The sequence below is a fragment of the Oncorhynchus tshawytscha genome, linkage group LG21 (genome assembly GCF_018296145.1).
Source record: "Oncorhynchus tshawytscha isolate Ot180627B linkage group LG21, Otsh_v2.0, whole genome shotgun sequence".
Classification (NCBI taxonomy): Eukaryota; Metazoa; Chordata; class Actinopteri; order Salmoniformes; family Salmonidae; genus Oncorhynchus; species Oncorhynchus tshawytscha.
Window position 1 is genome coordinate 15,132,204 of NC_056449.1, and position 25,532 is coordinate 15,157,735.

Genomic DNA, 25,532 nt, shown 5'->3' on the forward strand with positions numbered 1-25,532 from the left:
CTTGTCCTTAACTAAATTATTAAGAACAGCCACGCAATTTAGTTCTCACTCACTGAATTAAAAATGTATTTTTATTAAACAAAATTGATTTAATATTACAAGTTGGGGTCGTCCTAAAGGTATGTGTAGCTACTAAGGGCATGTGTACAGTAAGCGTGTTGTTGTCACCAAACCAGAGACATTCTGCTTGGAGAAATAAATAGCATTAACTTTCAGTGTTTTAACACACAATGACAAGCTAGTATAGTATGATATTTCACTTCAAGTGGAACCTGACCTGTGGAGTGGCGGAGTCGCCTTGTCGTAATGACAGTAGTCTTTGTGGCATCAGTCCAGAGCTACCTGATCGTGGTGACATGAGAGTGCTCCCTCTTATGATTCACAGGGCGCCTGGAAGAAAAGTGTTGATTGAGTGCATGGGGCCATGTATCACCTGCACAAAGGGCTCCTGAGACAAGCCAGAGCAGACTTCGCTACACAAAACGAAACTTCAAACCTTAGGCTCTTTCACACATGCATGAAACACCGCCATTCCTTCTGGATGTATGATACAGGCATCTCTTTGAGTTAAGCTATATATGTGATATGGGTCAGTCACCTTTAATGTGTGCTCTGTTTCTATTGAGTCGTAGCATAAATGCTTTTCACCTTGAACCTGCATGAGGTTGCGACACTAAATCTCTTTTAAAACAGGACAGCTGACGAACCAACAATAAACACTTAATTGATGTAGAAGACACAAGCATTTCAAAATCCTTAATAGGAATGAAGATACATTAAAATAATGTGACGCCCCAAAATTGCTCCTGTTCTTTTGACCCATTGCAACACTTTAAGTTAGGTTGGTCTTGTACCTAGTAGAGACAGTTTTTTTTACACAACGCTGAATTAACATGTTGTAGATAGTATTTTTGTTTTTGCACAGCAAGTGGTTTATGTAATTGGAGAAATAGGGACAGTTCCTTATGTCAAACACTACTCCAATACTGTGCACTGACAAAAGTAGCAATATTATTGTAGTACATCAAATAAAATTGTATTTGTCACATGCACCGAACACAACAGGTGTTGTTACCGTGAAATGCGTACTTACAAGCCCTTAACCAACAATGCAGTTCAAGAAAGAGTTAAGAAAATATTTGCTAAATAAACTAAGCAAAAAAAAGTTACACAATAAGATAACAATAATGAGGCTATATACTGGGGCTACCGGTACCGAGTCAATATGCAGGGGTATGGGTTAGTCAAGGTAATTGAGGTCATATGTACATGTAGGTAGGGGTAAATTGACTATGCATAGATAATAAACAGCGAGTAGCAGCAGCGTCAACTGTTCAGCAGTCTTCTGGCTTGGATTTTGAAGCTGTTAAGAAGCCTTTTGGACCTAGACGTGGCGCTCCGGTACCGCTTGCCGTGTGGTAGCAGAGAGAACCGTCTATGACTTGGGTGGCTGGAGTTTTTGATAATTTTTAGAGCTTTCCTCTGACACCACCTGGTTTAGAGGTCCTGGATGGCAGGAAGCTTGGCCCCAGTGATGTACTGGGCCGTACGCACTACCCCCTGTAGCACCTTGTGGTTGGATACCGAGCTGCTGCCATACCAGGCGGTGATGCAACCAGTCAGGATCCTCTCGATGGTGCAGCTGTAAAATCTTTGGAGGATCTGGGGACCCATGCCAAATCTTTTCAGTCTCCTGAGGGAGAATAGGCATTGTCGTGCCCTCTTCACAACTGTCTTGGTGTGTTTGGACCATGATAGTTCGTTTTTGATGGGGACACCTAGGAACTTGAAGCTCTCGACCTGCTCCACTACAGCCCCGTCGATGTGATTCGGGGAGTGCTCAGCCCTCCTTTTCCTGTAGGCTACGATCAGCTCATTTGTCGTGCTCAAGTTGAGGGACAGCTCCTCTCTATAGGCTGTCTCATCATTGTCAGTGATCAGGCCTACCACTGTTGTGTCGTCTGCAAACATAATGATGGTGTTGGAGTCGTGCTAAACCACACAGTCATGGGTGAACAGGGAGTGCAGGAGGGGACTAAGCCCCCCTGAGGGACCCCCATGTTGACGATCAGCATGGCAGATGTGTTTTTGCTTACCCTTACCACCTGGGGGCGGCCCGTCAGGAAGTCCATGATCCAGTTGCAGAGGTGGTGTGTTTAGTCCCAGGATCCTTAGCTTAGTTATGAGCTTTGAGGGCACTATGGTGTTGAACGCTGAGCTGTAGTCAATCACTAGCATTATCACGTAGGTGTTCTTTTTGTCCAGGTAGGAAAGGGCAGTGTGGAGTGCAATGGAGATTACGTCATATGTGGGGCGGTATGCGAATTGGAGTGTGTCTAGGGTTTCTGGGATGATGGTGTTGGTGTAAACCATGACCAGCCTTTCAAAACACTTCAGGGCTACAGATGTACAGTATTACTACACAGGTATAAAAGTATACCCAGTATACCCAATATTAATGGCAAGTGTTTCACCATTACAAAACAGCAATATCATATACTACAGTAGATTTTCAAATCTCAAGTATCACAGGATTATTTATAGTTCCTTTGCAATGTCTCCATCTGCTGGACATAAACCACAGTGGGGTTCCCCCTTTTTGTCCCACCCAGGCTTTGATTCGATTGGACGAATATGATTTCCACAACTTCCTTTTAGCTATCCCATTGGGTACCTGAGCTGTCAATTGCCTTTACGGAACAGAACAATAACATTCAGGGGGAAAATGGCGGAGGATAGCGTCCCAGATTTAACCAGACCTCAAATGTATTTATTTGGTGAGCACGTCTGTACTGCCACGATAAATTTCAGTGCACAGTTAGTAATAGCAGACATTTGTACTTTACATAGCGATAACTCTCCCAAACACACCAAATGTCTATATTAAGCTAGCAATGCATATGAGCTTCTCGCGCCAATTCAGCAATACCCTCTTTTGTTTGCAAGCTAGCTAGCAAGCTAGCAGGCTAGCTAGCTTAATTTGTTATCAATGATACTGTTACATTTCTGTTTTCAATGTAGAATGTCTACAGCTATTTGCTTAGAGTGTGCTAACCTGTGTGTTGTGAACATCAGGTTGTGCACTCAAATCGGACAAAAAGGAGTTCAAAGTCGAGGTGGAGGACGATGATGCGGATCATCAGCTGTCACTCAAAGCAGTAAGATTATAATGCCAGTTCTGAGATCGAGTTTCCATTACAGAATATCATAATATTGTAGCTAGCTAGCTACTTGGCCAACATTTCATCATGGCGTTTTAAAACAATAATAATGTATTAGGTCGTGACAACTGATGCATTTCACTATGCTACAACTAACATTACTGTGAGGTAATTTAATTTGAATAATTCAGCTAGCTGTATGTTCTTAAATATTCTTCATCAAGTCCATTTATTTTGACACTTTCTGCAGTATATTTGTCTTTGCACCTGTGCAGACTGGCACCCGTTAAAGAATTTCTTTTGACAAATACAATGGAAACTTGTATTTTATGTAATGGAATATCTAGTCTATTTCACCTGTTTCCCTTTTGTTTCATTACTTTTGGAAAATAACAGAAATCCCCTAGTACCAGTACAACACAATACCAAGTTCACCTTTGTCAACATAATGAGTAGAGATTTCTACTAGTCACAGTTCTTTGATGTGTATTTAAAGGAATAACATATTCATCAACAGACAATGTTTTTCATTGTTTTCTGCTCCTTTCCCTACCTTTGCAAATGACCCCGTTCCTCTCCTCTAAATAGATATCCTCATTGTAACATTCTTTCAGTCACTCTCCCTATTTGCCACCAAGCAAAGATGGTGATTGACAGACAAATGAGGGAGACTGGAGGGTGTTGGCGTGTTCCAACATGGAAAAACATACAATATCATATCTGTGAAACAGCTGTTGGTGTTGCAGGTGTGCCTGGGTGCGGAGGCCGAGGATAAGTTTCATACGGTGGAGATCGAGGGCGTCACATACGACGGAAAGACCACCAAAATTCCACTGGCTGTGCTGAAGCCGTCCGTGCTGCCCTCTGTGAGTGTTTTAGAATGATGAATCGCCCTAGTTCGTGCTCTTACTCACCTTAAGCTTTAGGAATGTTCTTTTAACCCTGTCCCTTATTCCACTTTTGTAATAGCGAAAAACACTCCACTCCATTACCATGCAATTACTCAAATAACGTGTTGTTACTGTAGTAATTACAGTGTTTCTACACAGATGCTACAGGTATTTTTGGCCATGACCCAAGTCACAACACTGGGCTGGATTCAATGAACCGCACAACCTATTACTATCTTTCCTCACGCTACATTTGTGGCTATAGAGATGGCGACCTACGCTTCTTATTTAGTAAATATTTTCTTAACTCTATTTCTTGAACTGGATTGTTGGTTAAGGGCTTAATCATTTCACGGTAAGGTCTTCGGCGCATGTGACAAATACAATTTGATTGGATTATGACAAGGCCATGCCAGTGATGGCTAATTCTCCATGATGTCAGCCTGGTTTCTCCTAAAGCAAAGATGGGCAACTTTGATGGGGGTGGGGGCCACAAAAAAATCTGAACTCATGTGGGGCCGCAGTGGCTTGGGGGTCTATGCACCCACATCTATACCCACACATGCAGTCAGAGCCAGCCCTAGCCTTTTGGGGACCTAAGTGACATTTTTTGGGGGGGAGCCCACCAAAACAATTTATAATAATAAAATATTGCCGTTTTAAATAATAATAATAATTTTCTATAATTCTACACATTTTAGCATAGGGCGGAGAAAAAGCTATTTTATAATTAACTTCATACAATTCTACAAATTTGTCCATGGAGTGGAGAGAAAAATGTGCAGTTTTACAGCTAATTTCCTGCAATTCTACACATTTTGCCATAGGGTGGAGAGAAATCTATGCAGTTTTTAAAATGATATCTGAGTGAGAGTGACTAACAAAATCAATGGGGGGCCCCCAGCTAGACTAACTTACCAATAAATAAAAAGTGCTCTGTGACTGACACAAGATAAAAAAGTGATGCACAACCACATTTCAAAATTGCAGCTTTTGTACTCTAATATTCTAACTCTCAGCAGTAAGTTGAGACCCTGACTGAATTCCCCCAAAACATTTTGTTTTTTGGGGGGGGGTTGATTCACGATCCTAAAAAAAGGCCGCTAGTCGCCCATCCCTGTCCTAAAGTAGTTTCTGCATATTAAATGGAAAAAATCTGACTGCCGCCCTGATCCAGAGGTCCAGAGAACACTGTCGCCGTTTCTGACTTCTATTGTTGTAACATGCTTGGCTTGTTGGCTGCTGCTGGGCTTGTGTGTGTTTTGGTTCTGATTCAGGCTTGAAAACACTAGCTGTGTTACTAATAATAATTGCGTTACTTTATGGAAGTTATCACTACCTGAACACTTCAACAGTAGTTACTCTAATACCTACACCTGTGTTTTGTTTGGTTACCATCACCACCAGAACAATGGCCTGGCACTTAGGAATTCACATTCACAACCGGCTGCACCCACAACATTTATATTTAACAAGCAGATACAAGTGAATAGATGTTTTGATTTTAATATGGTAACACATTAATAGAGCATTTGATAAGACCCTTTTGCTAGCAGATCCATGGGATTCCTTCCCCATGGGGAAAAAGCTAGTTTAATTTACATTCTCTGATGTCATTTGTGACGTACTTCTACGTTTGATAGTTTCAGCTGCTCATAAATGTGAAACAATTCAAAATATTGATCCTTTTGTTCCACATTTTAATGCTCTCCCCTGTTTGGCAGGTGAGTTTAGGAGGGTTTGAGATCACCCCTCCAGTAACCTTCCGTCTCCAGTCTGGCTGTGGACCAGTGTACATCAGTGGACAGCATTTTGTCAGTGAGTGACTCTTTATTTGCAGTCTGCTGGTTTAGTTGTTTGCGTACTCTCTTCGGGCTTGATATAAGGTGACATTTTGACAGTACAAGACATCAGCGCTGAATGCGTAACCTAATCTCAACTTGTAGGTGTGAAGGACTCTGATGAGGAAGAGGAGGAAAACAACACATCACCTGTGAAGAGGCTGTCAAGCATGACCTCAGGGAAGCGTCCTGCTCCGGTATGTTCCTCCTGCTGTGTTAACTCATGCAACAGGCACATAATGGGAGAAATATATTGTATTGTATTCAACTACATACATCAGGCCTTGTTAACAACAGTTTTACATACATTGTGTTTATTTCCCTTTGCAGAAGAAACTGAAAATGGAGTCAGATGATGATGATGATAGCGATGAAAATGACGACGAGTATGAATGTTCTCATTTTGTATTTTTGGTTGTTTGGTGTGTCTTGCGTCATGTGCTTTTGATGGGCCACCATTAGATAGCCTGACAAATAGATGTTCTTGTTCTATTCATTGTAGTGATGATGACGACGATAGTGATGAAGATGAGAGTGAGGTGAAGGTACAGAAAGTTCCAGCCAAACCAACCATAAAGAAAGTAAGCCCTGTTATTCTCTGTTTACAAACGTAGCGACCACAAGACCTTGACTAATGACACTGGGTATAGATGTACCTGATATGTCCACTAGGTGTCATGTTAGACAAAGACTTGTCCATGTAGCCTAGCGCCAATAGGAGATCCAACAAGTAGTATTATGTCATCTTAGATAGCTAGGATTGTGACACATAACACCAGACCTTGGAATAGACACAGGATAAGATGTTTCACAACATAATGTAAAATGTTTTAGGCATATTTTATTGTCTTACATCAAGTCTCATTTGTTGTATTGCGTATCAGTGTCAAAGACCATTTTGTCAAATTCTTGTTATTATTGCAAGTCTGGTAAACTAGACATGTTTTTAGTGCTCTGATTTGCACTCACTGACCGGTGGCCATTTTGCTGGAGACGAAGCGGGGGAAACTTTTTCATCTTGTTCCCTCTAGTACCCATCTGGTTTTTCGAGACTAAAACACAGGGTCTGCGGGTATAATGATCGGATTTCTCCTCTGTAATCTACCTGAACACTCACTGTTTCACCAGCACCGTGCAGAGCGAGACGCAGTAAAGACAACTTGATTAACACAGCCCACACGTCTAGGCTTGGGAATTCCCATTTCCTTAACCCCCCGCCCCTGCCCCCTCTCCTCGATAACTTACCTAGGTCTACATGTCCTGTCCCTCTGTCCTCCTGCTGTCTATCTTTCGCTTTCATTCCTCACTTTATTCTCACACACCGCCCCCCTTCTCTTGTCCAACAGTTTCTCATCGCACCTGGCCTTTGTCTTAGAACAGTTTGTGTGGCTGTGTATCGTTGTGTGTGTTTGTGATTTGAACTGTGCCAGGCCGAGAGAGATGAAAGCGAGGCAGATGCACATACCTGATGTGAGCACTGATTGTAGCCCCAGGGCCAGATGACAGCTGAGCCTTTCTGTCACCTGTTGATTTATTCTGCTATCCCCTCTACAGACACACATCTTTATTCTACTTCCTCTTCTTTTCTTTGCTCTCTTAACTCTTTGTCATGCTCATACTGCATTATAGTGATGAGCAGTGACAGCATGGGTATTAATACGCTTCCTGGGTTGAAACACTGAGAGGATGGCGAGCATACTAATTACTGTTCCCCCAATACACTATTTTACTAATTTCCCATTTCCCTCCTTTTGAAGATCTGACTGAAGTATTTTATATAGACAGGCAGGCAGTCTATTTTGACAATGGCAACACGTTTTTGCTGTCAACATGTCGTCATCCCAAATTAAAAGATTAGTGGAAATTGGGTTTTCTATTTTGTATGGTGCTTCCTGCATGTGTCCTAACTAGTTCCGTTGTTTCTCAGAGCCCGGAGCCTTTGGGGAAGAAGCCGAAAAGTGTGACATGGGCGCAGAATGGCTCTCCAGGGAAACAATGGGGACCATCAGCTAAACCTCAAACCAAGGTAGGTCAACTCTTACACCTGTTTAGACCAACATGAAACCAGAGTAATTACTCGCATCCAAATGAAGCACTGGTGTCTGCTCCCAAAAGTGGTCTTTTCATTTGGCTGGTAAATCGTAGAGTTTTCAATCTATGGGTAGGCTGGACACCTGACATTTTTAACAATGTTTTTTTTCTGATAAAAACTAGTTCATTGCATTGTGCCGTGGAGCCCAGTTTCATAATATTACCATATGTCCCAGCTGCTTGCCGTAGTTTTTAAGTAATCACGGAATAACAGGCCTTATTTTAGGGCATTTTTCACCCTGCCAGCTCCTATTAGTTCTATTGAGCACCAACTCGCTTTCCGAACGTTCTATTTCCAGCTTATTGTTCTACGTCACAATGGCTTCTTTGCTATTGTTGGCAATGAGACCTGCCCACATTGCTGGTAGTTCAAATATAAACAACAACTAAAAATTACTCATGGAATTCTGAGGTTGTCCCATTGTTTTCTATGGGGGAAATATAGGTATGTCTACCTATTTCGCCAAATATCTCGCAATGTGTATATTTTCCTTTTTAAAAATAAATTGGACACCATTTTAATCATGAGAATCTCATCTTTCTAATTATGTAAGGCTGGGCAGTGTATTCCATTGTCATCAAACGCTACACCAAAAATAGTCAGAAGTTACAATTTTTTCCTACTTCCTTGTTATGCAGACATAAGCGCACTTGGCACCTTCGAGGTACGGATGTTTACTTTCTACACAGGTTGTTATTTTTCAGTTTCGTCCTACGAACAGATTGTAGTGGTAAAATAAAAAGGGATACATTTTTTGGTGCCATTTAGGCTAAATGGAATTCTAAGGTTCACTCCAGTCAAAACAGGCACTGCCATCGTTCGATTCCATTCATTTGCTATGGGCGCGCACTAGTGTTCCAGCTTAGCCAACGCTCTTTTGACATTTTTCAGCCTTGAGTGAATTTTGACTCGTTCTATTGTCCAGCCTACTATTGGATAAGATCATGTGATTCCAAAATAGGCCTGGAGCTGAGGAGGCAAGGAGAGATTCCAAAGAGTTGTTTGTGGTTAGGCAGTTCCAAAGCAGACAGTTTAAAGGGGCAGTCCAAAAGCAGACAGTTTAAAGGTGCATTTGTGGTCTAGGCTTCAAAATAAACTAATGGAAAACACATGTTCTCTGCCAGCTAGTTTAGAGAGAAGAATCTTAATAACAGTGTTATGCTGTTGAACATGAAAAATGGAAGATATCTTTTTATTTATTTTATTTTATTTTACCTTTATTTAACCAGGTAGGCAAGTTGAGATCAAGTTCTCATTTACAATTGCGACCTGGCCAAGATAAAGCAAAGCAGTTCGACAGATACAACGACACAGAGTTACACATGGAGTAAAACAAACATACAGTCAATAATACAGTATAAACAAGTCTATATACAATGTGAGCAAATGAGGTGAGAAGGGAGGTAAAGGTAAAAAAGGCCATGGTGGCAAAGTAAATACAATATAGCAAGTAAAACACTGGAATGGTAGTTTTGCAATGGAAGAATGTGCAAAGTAGAAATAAAAATAATGGGGTGCAAAGGAGCAAAATAAAATAAATAAATTAAATACAGTTGGGAAAGAGGTAGTTGTTTGGGCTAAATTATAGGTGGGCTATGTACAGGTGCAGCATATAGGAGTTGTGATGCGCATAGAGCATAGAGCATACACATCAGCTGTTTGTTCCATGAAATTGCTGTTCATGGGGGACAGTATAGAAAATCCTGCATGCCATAGCCACATATATGTTAAGTTTGTCACAAGAGACTACATTTTCTGTAAATAAATCTTATTAATACCTATGTATTTCCGTAGTAGTTACACAGTCACATTTGAATGTTCACAATAAGACACATGCTTATTATGTAAGAGGTGTCTGCTCATAAGACCACTGTTCCAGAAGTACTTGCCAAACCTTCAGCAAGCTGCATTTAATTAAAGAACTGCAAAAGAATGTGATTAATCCAAGTAGCAATTAGCTCAAGACTGGTGCTTAATTACTCAGGTGGAATTTCTTGGACAGCGGCCTTACAAACCCGAGGATTGAACTCTCTCTGTGTTAAACAAACACATCTGACCCCTGAACACGTTTCCCAGGATGGGGTTTAAGACCACGACCTCTCGGCCTGACCTACCATTTTGAGTTGCAGACCACCTTTGAAGCCATAACACCCCTCCCTCCCACCTTTGCAACCTTCTCATTTTCCACCCCTCCTTAAGAATGCCCTAATCAGCCCCTCCACCCACCCACGTAGTCCCCCAAATGAGTCTAGCTTAACTTGAAACAGTAGCAGTGACCTTTTGTCACAGTCATTTCTCTCTTGTGTTGACATAAAGTAGACTAGACTCAAACAGCTACAGGTTGTTTTTGCCTTAATCAAATTACAAATGTACTTAAATTAATGTATGTGAACCTCTCATTTAGATATTAAAAACTTCATAGCAGTGTCTCAAATTCAATCTCATTTTCTCTCTTAACAATATGTCAGGAAAGACGCCTTCAACACTTCCTGTCATGACAAGAAATTATCAAAATCCTCACAGCACATTGTTTCGGACTGAAAACTGTACCCTTTGTACGTGATGTCAGACACTAATGAGGTGAGGTGAGACTTGCTATGCTAATCACCCGGGGTGTTGCGTAGCCCTCGGGGCAGCGTGCGGTATGGTAGAGCAAACGCTTGCTAATCTAGCTAATTCTGTAATGGCCGCTGTTCACCACGTCATGACAGCCGTTGTTAAAATGCTAGTGGGGATTAACCAACAGGCTAACCTCCGAAACCTCCGCAGTGTTTTCCCTAAGTACATGGAGTAACCAGACAAATAAAAAAAATAGCCAGCCAGGGAGTTCTGGGATGGGGGGGGTTTAGTTTTCCTCCATTTCCGCTCAGCTGCCCGCAGCCCTGTTCAGTGAGCACGCAGAGTCACTCTGCTACAGAGCAGGAGGGGAGGGTCGAGGAAAGGGGACAGTGGGAGTTAGAGGCTGAAAGGGAGGAGAGTAGGGCCGAAGATGACGCATGGCCTCCTGTGTAGGGGCTGAGTGGGTATGGTTGAAGAGTTAGTATCATTAGCTTTTATAACCTTCAGTCTTTTTACTTTTATCATTTTTTTGGAGAAGATTGAGGCTTTCTCCACTGCCAATTGTTCTTGCAGTGATGATTGAACATCTTCATCACATTTTTTCACAATTTATCTGCAGGAAAAAAAACAATGGTAGCGATTCAGTTCCCGGCGTTCACTTTGAAGACCTGTTCAAAAAGAGGCATTCGTTTGCAAACAACCCATCACTAGGCTACACTGACAAGTCACTGTAGAGATCACTGACGAGTCACTGTAGAGATCACTGACGAGTCACTGTAGAGATCACTGACGAGTCACTGTAGAGATCACTGACGAGTCACTGTAGAGATCACTGACGAGTCACTGTAGAGATCACTGACGAGTCACTGTAGAGATCACTGACGAGTCACTGTAGAGATCACTGACGAGTCACTGTAGAGATCACTGACGAGTCACTGTAGAGATCACTGACGAGTCACTGTAGAGATCACTGACGAGTCACTGTAGAGATCACTGACGAGTCACTGTAGAGATCACTGACGAGTCACTGTAGAGATCACTGACGAGTCACTGTAGAGTCACTGTAGAGAGCACTGACGAGTCACTGTAGAGAGCACTGACGAGTCACTGTAGAGATCACTGACGAGTCACTGTAGAGATCACTGACGAGTCACTGTAGAGATCACTGACGAGTCACTGTAGAGATCACTGACGAGTCACTGTAGAGATCACTGACGAGTCACTGTAGAGATCACTGACGAGTCACTGTAGAGATCACTGACGAGTCACTGTAGAGATCACTGACGAGTCACTGTAGAGATCACTGACGAGTCACTGTAGAGATCACTGACGAGTCACTGTAGAGATCACTGACGAGTCACTCTGGAGATCACTGACGAGTCACTCTGGAGATCACTGACGAGTCACTCTGGAGATCACTGACGAGTCACTTTGGAGATCACTGACGAGTCACTTTAGAGATCACCGATGAGTCATTGGCATGTCTTGACATGGGCTTCGACTCCTAGGAAAATAAAAAACAAGATCTGTGGTTTATTGTCCCGATGAGAAGCTATGGACATATAACTACGTTGTATGATTTATGAATATCAAAGAGACATAGGAGATTTACTTTATTCAGTCAGATCGACACCTTTTATGAACTAGCCAACACTTGCTGTTCGGTCGTCAGTCAAAGCACAGTAAATAGCCTATGCACCCCGACTCCATGGCTGGCTATATGAAACACGCAAACTAAAATAAATTGTTTCAAAAAACAATAATTAGGTAGATTTCAACTCATCGTACACATTTACATTACATGGGACGTGTAAATTCACTCACAGTAGACAATGAAGAAGCATCATGCTCTCCCTCCTCTGTAAAAATAAATTTGACTGCAACCCCAGTGCACAAAATTAACCAGTACCGAGAGGCAGGACAGACAGCAGACTGACAAACCAGCAGTGTTCCCCTATCATCGCTCGCTTTGTGACTGACACCTGTCCTGTCAGTAGCTCTCTAGAACGTGCATATCGTTCATTCTAGCGGGAAAAGGCTATATAAACTTTTCTGACAAGCGAATTGAATATTTTAAATGAAAAGAAGCCTAGTTAGTTTATGGAAACTAACTAGGCTTAGGGAAAACCCTGGCCTCCTGCCAGTTTAACCCCCCAGTCCCACCCTACCTAACCCCGACCCCCTTCCCTCAGCCACCCCTCTCCACAGCCTCCTCACACCCCTCGCTTCCTGGACACACCTTCTCCCAATTGCTCTCATTATGAGTGTTTGATGTCAGGGGCAGCAGGCAGGTTTCTCCCAGAGGAAGCAGGCGTTTTCTTAGTGCAGGTGACTGGTCATTAGGGTGGCTCGTCAGATCCTTTGCCAGTACCTTTCTCACCATATTTATTAACTCTTTGTCCCGTTGTCCACACTTTTTGGTTCCAGGAAAATGGGTCGATATGACTGTCATTTGAGTTTGTTGGTCTAAAGTTGAGTCATCTATGGTGTGTTAGTGCTTTTGATTGATGGAAGTTGAAGCAGGCTGCCTGCTCTGTGATGATGCCTCCGAGCAGACGCCACAGTCATAAAACTGTAAGATGCTCTGCCTGGTGTTCTCCTGAGAAGACCTACATCGTCAGTTTTGGCAACTGATGGACACCCAGTTCAATTTGCATCTTGTGTCTTGCCAACCTGTTAACGATTATTTTAATCACATCTCAAATTTTCCAGAAAAGTTTTTTTAGTCTTGGGAGTCTGAAGTTTCTCAGTGAACCGTCTTTTGTCTCCTTACCCAGGCTCCAAAGCCCTCCTACAAGACACCAAAGGGACAATTACTACCTCACTCAGACTCACGGCAGAAGTGTCATCATGACCATGTGTTTGAATCGGAGGCAAGCGATTACCTGAAATGCTAGCGTGCAAGTGATTAAGTCACATGTCCCATCTGTAATCAGTGTCTGGCGCAGATTAAACAGCATGCTCTGTTTATCTATCAGCTGTTTCAGGTCCACAGCTGTCCTTTGGAAGTGGAGAGCCGCCCCCAAATAATAAATACGCCAGACCTTTCTTGGCCGGGAGCCAGTGGCATTTGTTTTTTTTTAGAGTCGGAGGTGTGAGGGTGTGTGTGTGTATTTGTGCGTTTCTTTTGTCCTCTAATTTGATACCTTTGATCTGTGAGATGAATGCCGATTTCTGCGGAGGAAAGAGAAAATTATTGCATTCTCCAAAGGGAAGAAAAAAAGAACCATAGTCTTGTTTTTTAACCTTTCGGTTCAATCTACTTCTTAAACCCATGTCTACTTCTGTAAAGAGGTTTCTTTATTCATCCCACAATCAAGATACTGTATCTAGTCTCTGTTATTATTTCAGGTAATGATCCGTGTTTACACATTACTTTCAATATGCTTCAAATACAATGGTTTGAATTAGCAACAAGCCTCTTGTCACTGTCCGGATCCACACACTTGTTGTGGACGCACACAAACTGATGTTGCCGTGGTGATTCTGGGTGACATATAATTCGAACGTGTTAACTTTGAATATACTATCGTCATTGGCTCCCATCACCTCTTTAGCTGCTATCTTCACATCAGTTATTGTACAGTTGAAGTAGGAAGTTTACATACAGATTAGCCAAATATGTCTAAACTCAGTTCTTCACAATTCCTGACATTTAATCCTAGTAAAAATTCCCTGTCTTAGGTCAGTTAGTATCACCACTTTATTTTAAGAATGTGAAATGTCAGAATAATAGTAGAGAGAATGATTTATTTCAGATTTTATTTCTTTCATCACATTCCCAGTGGGTCAGAAGTTTAAATACACTCAATTAGTATTTGGTAGTATTGCCTTTAAATTGTTTATCTTGGGTCAAACGTTTCAGGTAGCCTTCCACAAGCTTCCCACAATAAGTTGGGTGAATTTTGGCCCATTCCTCCTGACAGAGCTGGTGTAACTGAGTCAGGTTTGTAGGCCTCCTTGCTCGCAGACGCTTTTTCAGTTCTGCCCACAAATTTTCTATAGGATTGAGGTCAGGGCTTTGTGATGGCTACTCTAATACCTTGACTTTGTTGTCCTTAAGCCATTTTGCCACAACTTTGGAAGTGTGCTTGGGGTCATTGTCCATTTGGAGATCCATTCGCGACCAAGCCTTAACTTCCTGACTGATGTCTTGAGATGTTGCTTCAATATATCCACATACTTTTCCTACCTCATAATGTCATCTATTTTGTGAAGTGCACCAGTCCCTCCTGCAGCAAAGAACCCCCACAACATGATGCTGCCACCCCCGTGCTTCACTGTTGGGAAGGTGTTCTTCGGCTTGCAAGCTTCCCCTTTTTCCTCCAAACATAACGATGGTCATTATGGCCAAAGAGTTCTATTTTTGTTTCATCAGACCAGAGGACATTTCTCAAAAAAGTACGATCTTTGTCCCCATGTGCAGTTGCAATCCGTAGTCTGGCTTTTTAATGGCAGTTTTGGAGTAGTGGCTTCTTCCTTGCTAAGCGGCCTTTCAGGTTATGTCGATATAGGACTCGTTTTACTGTGGATACTTTTGTACCTGTTTTCTCCAGCATCTTCACAAGGTCCTTTGCTGTTGTTCTGGGATTGATTTGCACTTTTCGCACAAAAGTATGTTCATCTCTAAGAGACACCTTCCTGAGCGGTATGACGGCTACGTGTTTCCATGGTGTTTATACTTGCATACTAGTTTGTACAGATGAACGTGGTACCTTCAGGCGTTTGGAAATTGCTCCCAAGGATGAACCAGACTTGTGAAGGTCTACAATTTTCTGAGGTCTTGGCTGATTTCTTTTGATTATCCCATGATGTCAAGCAAAGAGGCACTGAGTTTGAAGGTAGGCCTTGAAATACATCCACAGGTACACCTCCAATTGACTTAAAATATGTCAATTAGCCTACAAAAGCCATGACATAATGAATTTTGAATTTTCCAAGCTGTTTAAAGGCACAGTCAACTTAGTGTCTGTAAACTTCTGTCCCACTGGAATTGTGATACAGTGAATTATAAGTGAAATAATCTGTCTGTAAACAATTGTTGGGAAAATGACTTGTCATGTACAAAGCAGATGTCCTAACCGACTTGCCAAAACTGTAGTTTGTTAATAAGAAATTTGTGGAGTGGTTGAAAAACGAGTTTTAATGACTCCAACCTAAGTGTATGTAAACTTGCGACTTCAACTGTATGTTTATATCGAACATTCAAAACAACAAAGATCTTTTCAAAACCTTTTGAAATCATGCACCATCATTTATTGATTTAAAAAAATATATATTTTACCTTTATTTAACTAGGCAAGTCAGTTAAGAACAAATTCTTATTTTCAATGACGGCCTTGAGCACGGTTACATGTACACAATGATATGATTATTGTGCGCAGCCGGATTGATTTAATAGTTTGTTTAAAACCTTTACATGCTTTGCATGAAGAAAGATTTCCATAAGAATCCTTTTCACGTGAAAAATCTCAAATCAGGCTACTGATGGGACTTTTGATAAATGCAGAAAATCGCCTCTACCGCGGTGGCCATGTTATTTTTGCGATACCGTTTTGATTCTCAGTTCTGACATATGGAGTTTGTATGTGAAAGCTCTTTCTAAGATGTGTGCTTTCAGTTTTTCCGAACTCACTTCACTCGTGCATCAGAGGGGGACGTTTGCGCTACTGGTGCTGGCACATGTGCAGATCAAATGCACCGCTGGAACATCGATTTAAGCTGTTTACATGTCCTAATCATTAGAGGGATTGCTCAGAACCAGGTGTTTTAATCGGTGTATGCTTACTTTGATTATGACCGATTTAAGATAAGCAGAGTAAGGTGTTTACTTGACTATTGCCATACTCGGCCTACTGCCATAATCAATTTTATATCGAATTATTAGTCTCCATGTAAACGTACTCATTATCCTTTTACACTTGTTTGAATTGGCCTATATGGATAGGGCTAAGTTGAAATGTTTCTAACAGAGAAAATATGAAAAGCATATGCATGACCATCGTAGCAATTGAAAGAGAACAGCTTGGAGATCATGGGGAAATTATTAGACCAAAGTTGAGGACACAACAGTTCACCTGACAAGACTGAATCCAAACACACTGTTACACTGTTGATTTTATGTGAATTTTACATTTACTGTAATTTTCATCTCATTTGTTGATAACAAATTCTGAAAGTATTCTGGATACATTCAGTAACATGATTAGAATATTCCTGGAAAATGTGGAGTAGATGCAACATAGACCAACACAGGTTCATTCTATTCAGAACAACCCAGGGCATGATGCCATGTCATCTTGTAACTGTACATCAAACATAGTGATCATGAACATTGACACTGTACAGTGCCTTCGGAAAGTATTCAGACCTCTTGACTTTTTCCACATTTTGTTTTACGTTACAGACTTATTCCAAAATGTATAAATAAATAAACATCCTCAGTAATCTACACAGAATTACCCCATAATGACAAAGCGAAACAGGTTTTTAGACATTTTTGCTGATTTATTAAAATAAAAAACTGAAATACCTTATTCACCTAAGTATTCAGCTCCTTTGCTATGAGACTCGGAATTGAGCTCAGGTGCATCCTGTTTCCATTGATCATCCTTGAGATGTTTCTACAACTTGATTGTAGTCCACCTGTGGAAAATTCAATTGATTGAACATGGTTTGGAAAGGCACACACCTGTCTATATAAGGTCCCACAGTTGAAAGTGCATGTCAGAGAAAAAAACAGGGAGGTGAGCAAGAACCTGATGGCCACTCTGACAGAGCTCTAGTGTTCCTCTGTGGAGATGGGAGAACCTTCCAGAAGGACAACACTCTCTAGCACTCCACCAATCAGGTCTTTATGGTAGAGTGGCCCGGCGGAAGCCACTCCTCAGTAAAAGGCACATGACAGCCCTCTTGGAGTTTGCCAAAAGGCACCTAAAGACTCTCAGACCATGAGAAACAAGATTCTCCAGTCTGATGAAACCAAGATTGTACTCTTTGACCTGATTGCCATGCATCACGTCTAGAGGAATCTTGGCAGCATCCCTATGGGGATGCATGGTGGTGTCAGCATCATGCTGTGGGGATGTTTTTCAGTGGCAGGTACTGGGAGACTAGTTAGGATCAAGGCAAAGATGAATGGAGCAAAGTACAGAGATATCCTTGATGATAACCTGCTCCAGAGCACTCAGGTCCTCAGACTGGGGTGAAGGTTCACCTTCCAACAGGACAATGACCCTAAGCACACAGCCAAGACATCGCAGGAGTGGCTTCAGGACAAGTCTCTGAATGTCCTTGAGTGGCCTAGCCAGAGCCTGGACTTGAACCCAATCGAACATCTCTGGAGAGACCTGAAAATAGCTGTGCAGCGATGCTCCCTATCCAACCCGACAGAGCTTGAGAGGATCTGCATAGAAGAATGTGAGAAACTCCCCAAATACAGGTGTGCCAAGCTTGTAGCGTCATACCCAAGAAGACTCGATGCTGTAATCATTGCCAAAGGTGCTTCAAGATAGTACTGAGTAAAGTGTCTGAATACTTATGTAAATCTTTTTTATTTTCTATAATTTACCCCCAAAAATTACAAACCTGTTTTTGTTTTGTCATTATGTAGTATTGTGTGTAGATTAATGAGTTGGGAAACAATTTAAACCATTTTAGAATAAGGCTGTAACGTAACAAAATGTGGCAAAAGTCAAGTGGTCTGAATACTTCCCAAAGTGACTGTATGTGACACGAGTTTTATGATATGGTAATGTAAGTGCACATTTGGACAAACGGGTGTTTGGCTTGCTTGTAAGACATCAAAACGTTATTTATTATAATCCTCTTAATTTACAGCATTTCCCTCACTCAGACAATAAAAATGTGCAAAAGTTGCCCAATTAGCAGGAGGGATGGGGGCAACTTTTTATCACTTGCGGTGCTGAAGTTCAGAACGGCTGTCAGTCAAAACCCATACAGCGCTGTGAAGCACAGAGCCAGAGCTGTGATGTAATGTATAGCATTTTAATGTAGAGCCACTGCATTCCAATTTAGGCGTATGTGTAAATTAAAGGTGATTCTGATCAGTGCCCAAATCTGCCATTTTCAACCCGTACAAGTGTAAAGGGAAACCACTGTAACGTCAAGACGCTAATACGCACAACTGGAGAGGTAATATGATGCTCTTCACAAAACCCTGATAGGAGGGTTTGGGTCGGGTGCCGGTCATTATTTTCACTGTACTACAGTGCTGGTGCGGGTAAAACGTGTTTTAAGGCAACTGAAGGATCAAAAATGTTAGAAAATGGTCATAATAAAAAGCACTCTTTCTTTTAGTTATTTCTTCAGTCGCCTGACAGAAAGCCTCTCCAACAAGGTCCCTCTCCCCTAGTTTCAAACACAGCTCCAGCCGTCAATGAAACCCTGCAATCACAGTGGATTGCAGCCGGTCCGGCATGTAGGAACAGGCTCCCTGCTTGTGTAACATGCAGCCGCGGCGTATGGCGTGTCAAAGTGTGTCACACTCACACACTCCTAATTGAGGACCTCTGGGGCCAAGTCCGCCCGGCTCTGGACACACCTGTAGCCCTGTTAATGCTATGTTGGCGGAGAGCTCTGTGAGGCTCACACACGCTGTATGCACACACACATACAAACTAAAAAAGGAAACTAGTGACATTTATGACAATCAAATGTCAGCTTACATAATTGCTATGAAAGGATAAAGTCTCTCACCACTATATAGGGCCTCTGAGTTCGTAATATTACTCAATATTACTTCTCTTCCCGTACAAAAAAAGTTCATGAGAAGTGTTTCGTTGGTTGCTTTTCACACTAAGCCATAGCGCAAAAACATTTTGCGAAACGCGAGCAAGCGGTCGCTGCTTTTCTCATGAGATAGTGACCCGTTTCACAGTGTCAGTCTGGGGGAGTTAACCTGCCACTGAAAAACAAATCTTTTTTCTGCTCCTCTTGGCAAACAACCCTCCCCAGAGCTCTGTTGCTCAACGCTAAAGTCTGGGCTTGCCCTCGACTGCTTGGAAGCAATAAAAGGATAATTTGTACCCACCATATTTGTCAAAAGGTGGTGTAATTAGGGTAGAATGTGGTGTGTGTTTGCTTTAATCCCCTTCCAGCTGGTTGCTCTCACCCCAATAGAGGAACCTTTCTCACTCACAGTAAATAGGTCAGGAAAGGGGCTGGAACCAGCGCACTGAGCACAGCCTGGGCTGGCCAATTCATAAGCTACAACCAATGACTTGATGCCAGTTGGGAATAGGGATGGGCATTTTAAATTATTTCACTATTCAAATAATGATATTTTTCCTGAAATCCGTGTTGTCGAAATTTTGTATTTAAATTTAAAAAAAAAAAACTTAATTGGAGACTTGCTTGCATGACGAGATAGAGAGCCAGCGCACTGCGCTCTGCTTGTTTCAGCAGAAGGCTGGGGGAAGGGCGAGAGAGGAGCAGTGGCCGGTGTGTGACAGTCTGTGTGGCACGGAGGAAGAGAGCTAGTGAAAGCAGCCAAACTGACTTGCGCTAGTAGTTAGACAAACTTGTTGCTGTAATAGGTTATCCCATCTGTTAGTACCTGTCTTGACTGCATCAAATCGTTGTAAAGAAACTAGCTAGCTACAGTACCCAGTTAGTTAGCCAGCTAGCTAGCCTGTTAAACTCTGAGTGGTCGTTTTGGGCCCTGTTCAGAGCCCGGTGAGAAAATGTTCAACAGATAATAGAAAGTGACATATCATTTGAAAGTTACAGGTCTTGTCTTTTTGGAAATCAAACTCAAATCTTACTGCCAGACAGGTGATATATTTACATCAATGGATAGGTAGAGACTTCAGCTTCCTCCTCATATATGTAAATCATTCCTTTACGACATTGCACAAGCCCATTAGGTAAAAGGTCACATTTTTTAAATGTATTTTTAAAAATCCTTTTGGAACAGACATGGTTGACATATTTTATCTCAAACCTAAGACCTTCAAATTTCTTATTCCACGGGGACAATTGGGGACCCCCCAATTCTTAATTAAACTACATTTCAGGTTTTTTTGGTCTGCTCTATCTCAGGCTCTGTAGGAGTCACATTTGTTTCTGATACATTTATCTGAATCCCACAGTTCGTACCTCTCTAAGACTGAAGTGTACTTTATGAGGATAATATACAATATTATGCGTTGTCTATGAAATGGGAGTCAGAGTTTAACAGGCTAGGTAAAGTAGCAAGGCTAATTGAGGCTACGTTGGTTGATCATTTTTGTTTACTCCTTCTCATTTAGCCAACTTAATTCCCTAATTTTAATTCCATTTCGCATTGATTAGAAATCTCCCACTTCACTTGCTACACATGGCCTCTGACTGTAGTGCCGCTGTGATTGGAGAGTAACAAAACGCTACACGTGTGAAATGTGTGTAGGCTACCGGTGGGTCTTCGTTATGGGGTGCACTCATACAAACTGTCATAAAACTCTTGTTTTATAAAAAAATGTGAATGTAATGGTCTATCGTTGTAGGTTATGTAGCAATTTTTAAACAAAGCCTCTTTTCATTGTTAAAAATAGGCCCATATTTTTTTCCAGCTAAAAAATGAATACTCTCCCAAGTAATCGAATACTAACGTCCGCTTTAATTTTCAAATAACCATGCCCATCTCTCGTTGGGATCGTGCAAATGGCCTAGATGTCACTCATAGATACATTGACGGGATGTACTTGGAGGGTTTTGGCCAATGGACAGTGGTTTTCATATAGGGCGGAGGAATACACTAAAAACCTATGTAGCCTACATTGAGACTAGTGCTTATTGACAGCCATCTAGACATGGCCTAAGTGTCAACCTTTCAGTTAAGCTGGTTAGTTACTGGAACAAGCACACCACTGAATGATACTGTGAATGATGTTGATCTTGTTTGACTTGCAGACACCAGTGGGAGGAAAAGAAAAAAGGCAGAAGGAAAAGTCTGGAGCTGGCCCATCCAATGTTCTCACCGTGCCCGAAATCAAGAGCAAGCTAGTGTCGGCAGCCAAAGAGGTAACACAGTTGCTTTCATGCTTCCAACATAGAGCTTTGAGAAAATGCTGCTCCGTATCTTAAAGGCCCAATGCAACAGATTATCACGATATCAAATCATTTATGGGTAACAATTAAGTACCTTAGTGTAATTGTTTTTCAGTTCAAATGCAACAAAAACAAAAAACTATTCTTGAGCAATAATTTTGCTAGGACTGTCTGGGAGTGGTCTGAGTGAGCACTTATAAGAGGGGCCTAATGGGAGGGATATGTAACCTGAAAACCTATTGGCAGACATTTTTAGAACGCTCTTTGTTATTGGTCTATTAATTTATACCGCTTGGTGATGTCACCAGGCAAGCCAAAACCCCACCAATGTAAAAGATGCCGATTAGAAAGTCCTGTGTAAATTGTATTTCCAACCAGCAACTATCCGGAAATAACTCTAATCACATATTTTCATCGTTTTACAGTGTTCATTTCATCAGCTGTTGTACTATATTATACAAAACACAGGAAAAACAGAATTTTGACTGCACTGGGCCTATTAGCAAAAGTCCACGGGTTATCTTTAATAGTGGTTATTCCTCCCTCTGCATGGTTGCAGACATAACATGCCATAAACGCCGTAGTTGTCTTGGTAACAAAAGTATTCTCTGAAGACAATTCAGCAGTACCAATTTAGGGAAAACGGATGTCCTGTTTTTTCCCCTCTGAGGCTGCAGTGAAGCTTTAGTGGAACACATGATGCACCTCCTCCAGAGTGTGTGCCAATAACCTCTGACCTTGCCAATGGCCACCAGGTCTGTTGTGGGGTACTGACCACTGGCGCTCACACAGCCATGACGTCATACAGAGGGATTAGCTTATTGTCTTCTTCTCTTACAGCCACTTCAGACTGGATGGACCACACTTGTCAGCTTTACACCGCCACCTCATATTTGCCTCGTGTGAATGATACAGAATTGTAGGCTATACATGTTATGTAATATTGGTAATAAAGTTGTTTTCCCTCCAGTTTAATTTAATGTCTCACCCAGATTAAACATATTTACTGTCTCTTTTCCATCAGGGAAAACCTTTTCCAAAGACCGAGCAGAAGTTTGAAAACTATGCCAAAAGTGCTTTCAGAATGTCAGACAGAAAAGTAAGTATTTTTCTTGTCTTGGTAGTGAAAGAGTTTTTTTGTAGCAGCAGCATTGCAGTTGTTTAGATAACGATTGCCATTAATTGCTGAATACATTTTTTAAATATATAACACCTAGCTTAAAAACAAAATGTTTTGCCCACCAGTTATTTCAGATATTTTTGTTGCAGTGAAATATGTTCATGTTGGGTCTGCGGTCTCTTAAGGGATAGAATGGGAGTAGACCTGCTGAGGCAAAGTCTTCCCCATTGATTTACTGCCGTAGTTCTCTACCAAGTGTCTTTTGTAGCCCTAATGAACGGACCGGAGGTATGCGAATGGTACCAGTCTCTCACATGTTCAAGGTCTTTGACTAAGTGAAGGAATATTTCTCTAGATGGATTTAGGGCTACTGGACTCTAGTACTACCTGTTCTTAGAAATGCTGACGTAACGCAGGGACTCTATGTACATTTAGGATTGTTTTTACTCACGTCATTGCAGCACCTAGTTGTAGTTTACTTGGAGTATTTAAGTAAAAGAGTCCTTTTATCTTCACCACATGGTGCCAAGATGGTATTCACTAATCACCATTATATCCCAGTTTAGTTTCTGGGAACAATTGGAATTGGAATGTTTATGTCAAAAAAAAAAAAAAACTTTTAAATGGGAATGCGTGTGTGCGTTTATTGTGTGTGTATGTGCAAGAATGTGTGTGTATGTGCAAGAGTGTGAATGTGTGTGCATTCAAGTGTGTGTGTGTGTGTGCGCCAGGAAGGGTCACAAACCAGGTTCTCTTTTATTAATGAGGAAGCCTTTGAGATCCCACAGCCTGACATGTTAAGGCCTCCATTAAGATTGTGCTGTCAGCAGCAGCAGTTGTTTGTGCAGGTGAAAACTCTATAGACTGCAAGGTGCGGTCAGGGGGAGGCTTGATCCCAGTGTGTAGAACACATCTGTGGAAGCGATTTGGTTCCAAAGCCAAAGACTTTGAGATGTGTCAGACTCCTAGTCATTCTTTCTGGTATGTACTATTGCCCCCACCCAACCCCTTGTACCCCTAAATGCCGTCTCAGTTCATTGTTCCCCAGGCAAGGCAAGGCAAGGCAAGGCGCCCACTAAAGGCATTCTGTAGTAAAAGTGAGTCATGGACTCATAACTCTCTGCTATGCAGCACGTCATTTGGATGCATTATAATTAGTCTCTCTCTCTCTCTCTCTCTGTCATACAGGTGGTTAGAGACCTCTGGAACTTTGTACAAACATTGAAAACAGAGAAGAAATAAGTAATTGTATTTCTTACAGTTACATTAGATACGTTTTGCTTTCTCTATGCTTTTATTTCCCCAATAACGTTGAAGGTGCAATGTTTAAACCCATTACTAAGAGCATCAGTGAATACGTGTAACAATGTCATCCCTGCTAAAGAACTGGTTGTTAGCCTACTGTTGGTGCCCATCAGGATACCATAGGCCTTTGAACTATGGTGATGTTTTGCCACCTGTTTTATATGTTAAATATGACCCAGCCTATTAAAGGAATAGTTCATACATAATTTTCAAATTGCATAGGCTGTTGTCCGTCGACCCAGTTTTAGGTGCATATGTGGGTTATTTAGTTAATTTCACCAGCATCTGGTTAGCTCAGTTAGCTAACCAGAGCTGGTTAGCATTCTTAGCATGTCCATTAGTATCATTTGTGGCAATGCTAGGATAAACATTACAAAGCAACCATATCACCCCAGAAGATGATCGGTAGTAATTAAGTGCATGATTTCATTACCGTTGCTTTGTGAAGTAACTGGGTTGATAGACGGAAGCCTAGGTAAGTTCGGAAATTATGTTTTTATCATGTATTTTTAGTTAACTGTTCCTTGAAGGATTGTGTTTGTATAAATCCTGAAGACATTGTTGTTTGTAAATAGTCCGTACAATTAAATGTGCTATGATGGCAGCTTCAGAATAATGTAGATCTGTTTAATTATGGTTTTTCAATCTCCTCTGGTTCTGGCTTCTGTATTTCAGTATTTCGTGTTCATTTGAACATTTCTCTCTAGTTTAGCATTGTTTTTTTGATCCTGTAAACACGTTATGTTTTGGTCTAGCGAGGTTAGTTGTTAATACTGTACTGGAAAATATACTGCTAGTCAAGAGCCCTCTTAAATTTGATGTCTTGGTAAGTGTATTGACTGTGGAATGATAAGATACTGTTGTTAACCCAATTATGAGTAAAAAGTCAAGAGAATAGAAATGGTTTATTAAAGACATTTCATCACTCACTGAGAAAAACGATCAATGAACCACATGCTCCATTAACTGCCATTGGATCTTACATGTTTATTATATTTGGGCTGATTTTCAGTTGCATGGTGTGAAAGTCGACAGGAGGAAGAAAGGCATTGGACAATTTCATGAGAGTACCTGTAATTTGATTTGCTATTTGAAGGATTCTTGATACGTACGATGCATGTCAGTTCATAGTGGTTGTTTAGTTATGGCTTGTTAAGATCAACGTATCTGTCCATTTTTATCTGTCTGTTTTTTATACCTTTTACCAGAATAAACCAAATCTAACCCTGTGGCATTTGTAATACAGCTTCACTTTTAGTAGAGTAATCAGACAGCTGTCTACACCTGGCTTTCACACTTAGGCTTCTTTCACTAAATTCATACTGTAGTCTAAACTCAGTTTTTCACAATTCCTGACATTTAATTAGAATAAATATTCCATATTTTAGGTCAGTTAGGATCACCACAGAATAATAGTAAAGAGAATGATTTATTTCAGCTTTTATTTTTTTCATCACATTCCCAGTGGGTCAGAAGTTTACATACACTCAATTAGTATTTGGTAGCATTGCCTTT

At 41.3% G+C, this 25,532-nt stretch overlaps 1 protein-coding gene across 1 annotated transcript; it reads left to right on the plus strand.

Annotated features, from left to right (window-relative positions):
- Window positions 1-2,691: 2,691 nt before the first annotated feature.
- On the plus strand, window positions 2,692-25,246 carry npm1b (nucleophosmin 1b). Its single transcript, XM_024383067.2, has 11 exons — window positions 2,692-2,777; window positions 3,076-3,158; window positions 3,908-4,027; window positions 5,776-5,869; window positions 5,998-6,089; window positions 6,223-6,278; window positions 6,395-6,473; window positions 7,820-7,918; window positions 21,455-21,565; window positions 22,617-22,691; window positions 23,901-25,246. The coding sequence occupies exons 1-11, from the start codon at window positions 2,726-2,728 to the stop codon at window positions 23,952-23,954; spliced, it is 915 nt and encodes a 304-aa protein (XP_024238835.1). The 5' UTR covers window positions 2,692-2,725; the 3' UTR covers window positions 23,955-25,246.
- The last annotated feature ends 286 nt before the right edge of the window (window positions 25,247-25,532 follow it).

Coding starts and splice junctions, on each gene's coding strand:
- npm1b (XM_024383067.2), top strand. CDS start 2,726: ATGGCGGAGGATAGCGTCCCAGATTTAACCAGACCTCAAATGTATTTA. Junction 6,474..7,819: donor CCAAACCAACCATAAAGAAA/GTAAGCCCTGTT, acceptor GTTGTTTCTCAG/AGCCCGGAGCCTTTGGGGAA. Junction 7,919..21,454: donor CAGCTAAACCTCAAACCAAG/GTAGGTCAACTC, acceptor TTTGACTTGCAG/ACACCAGTGGGAGGAAAAGA.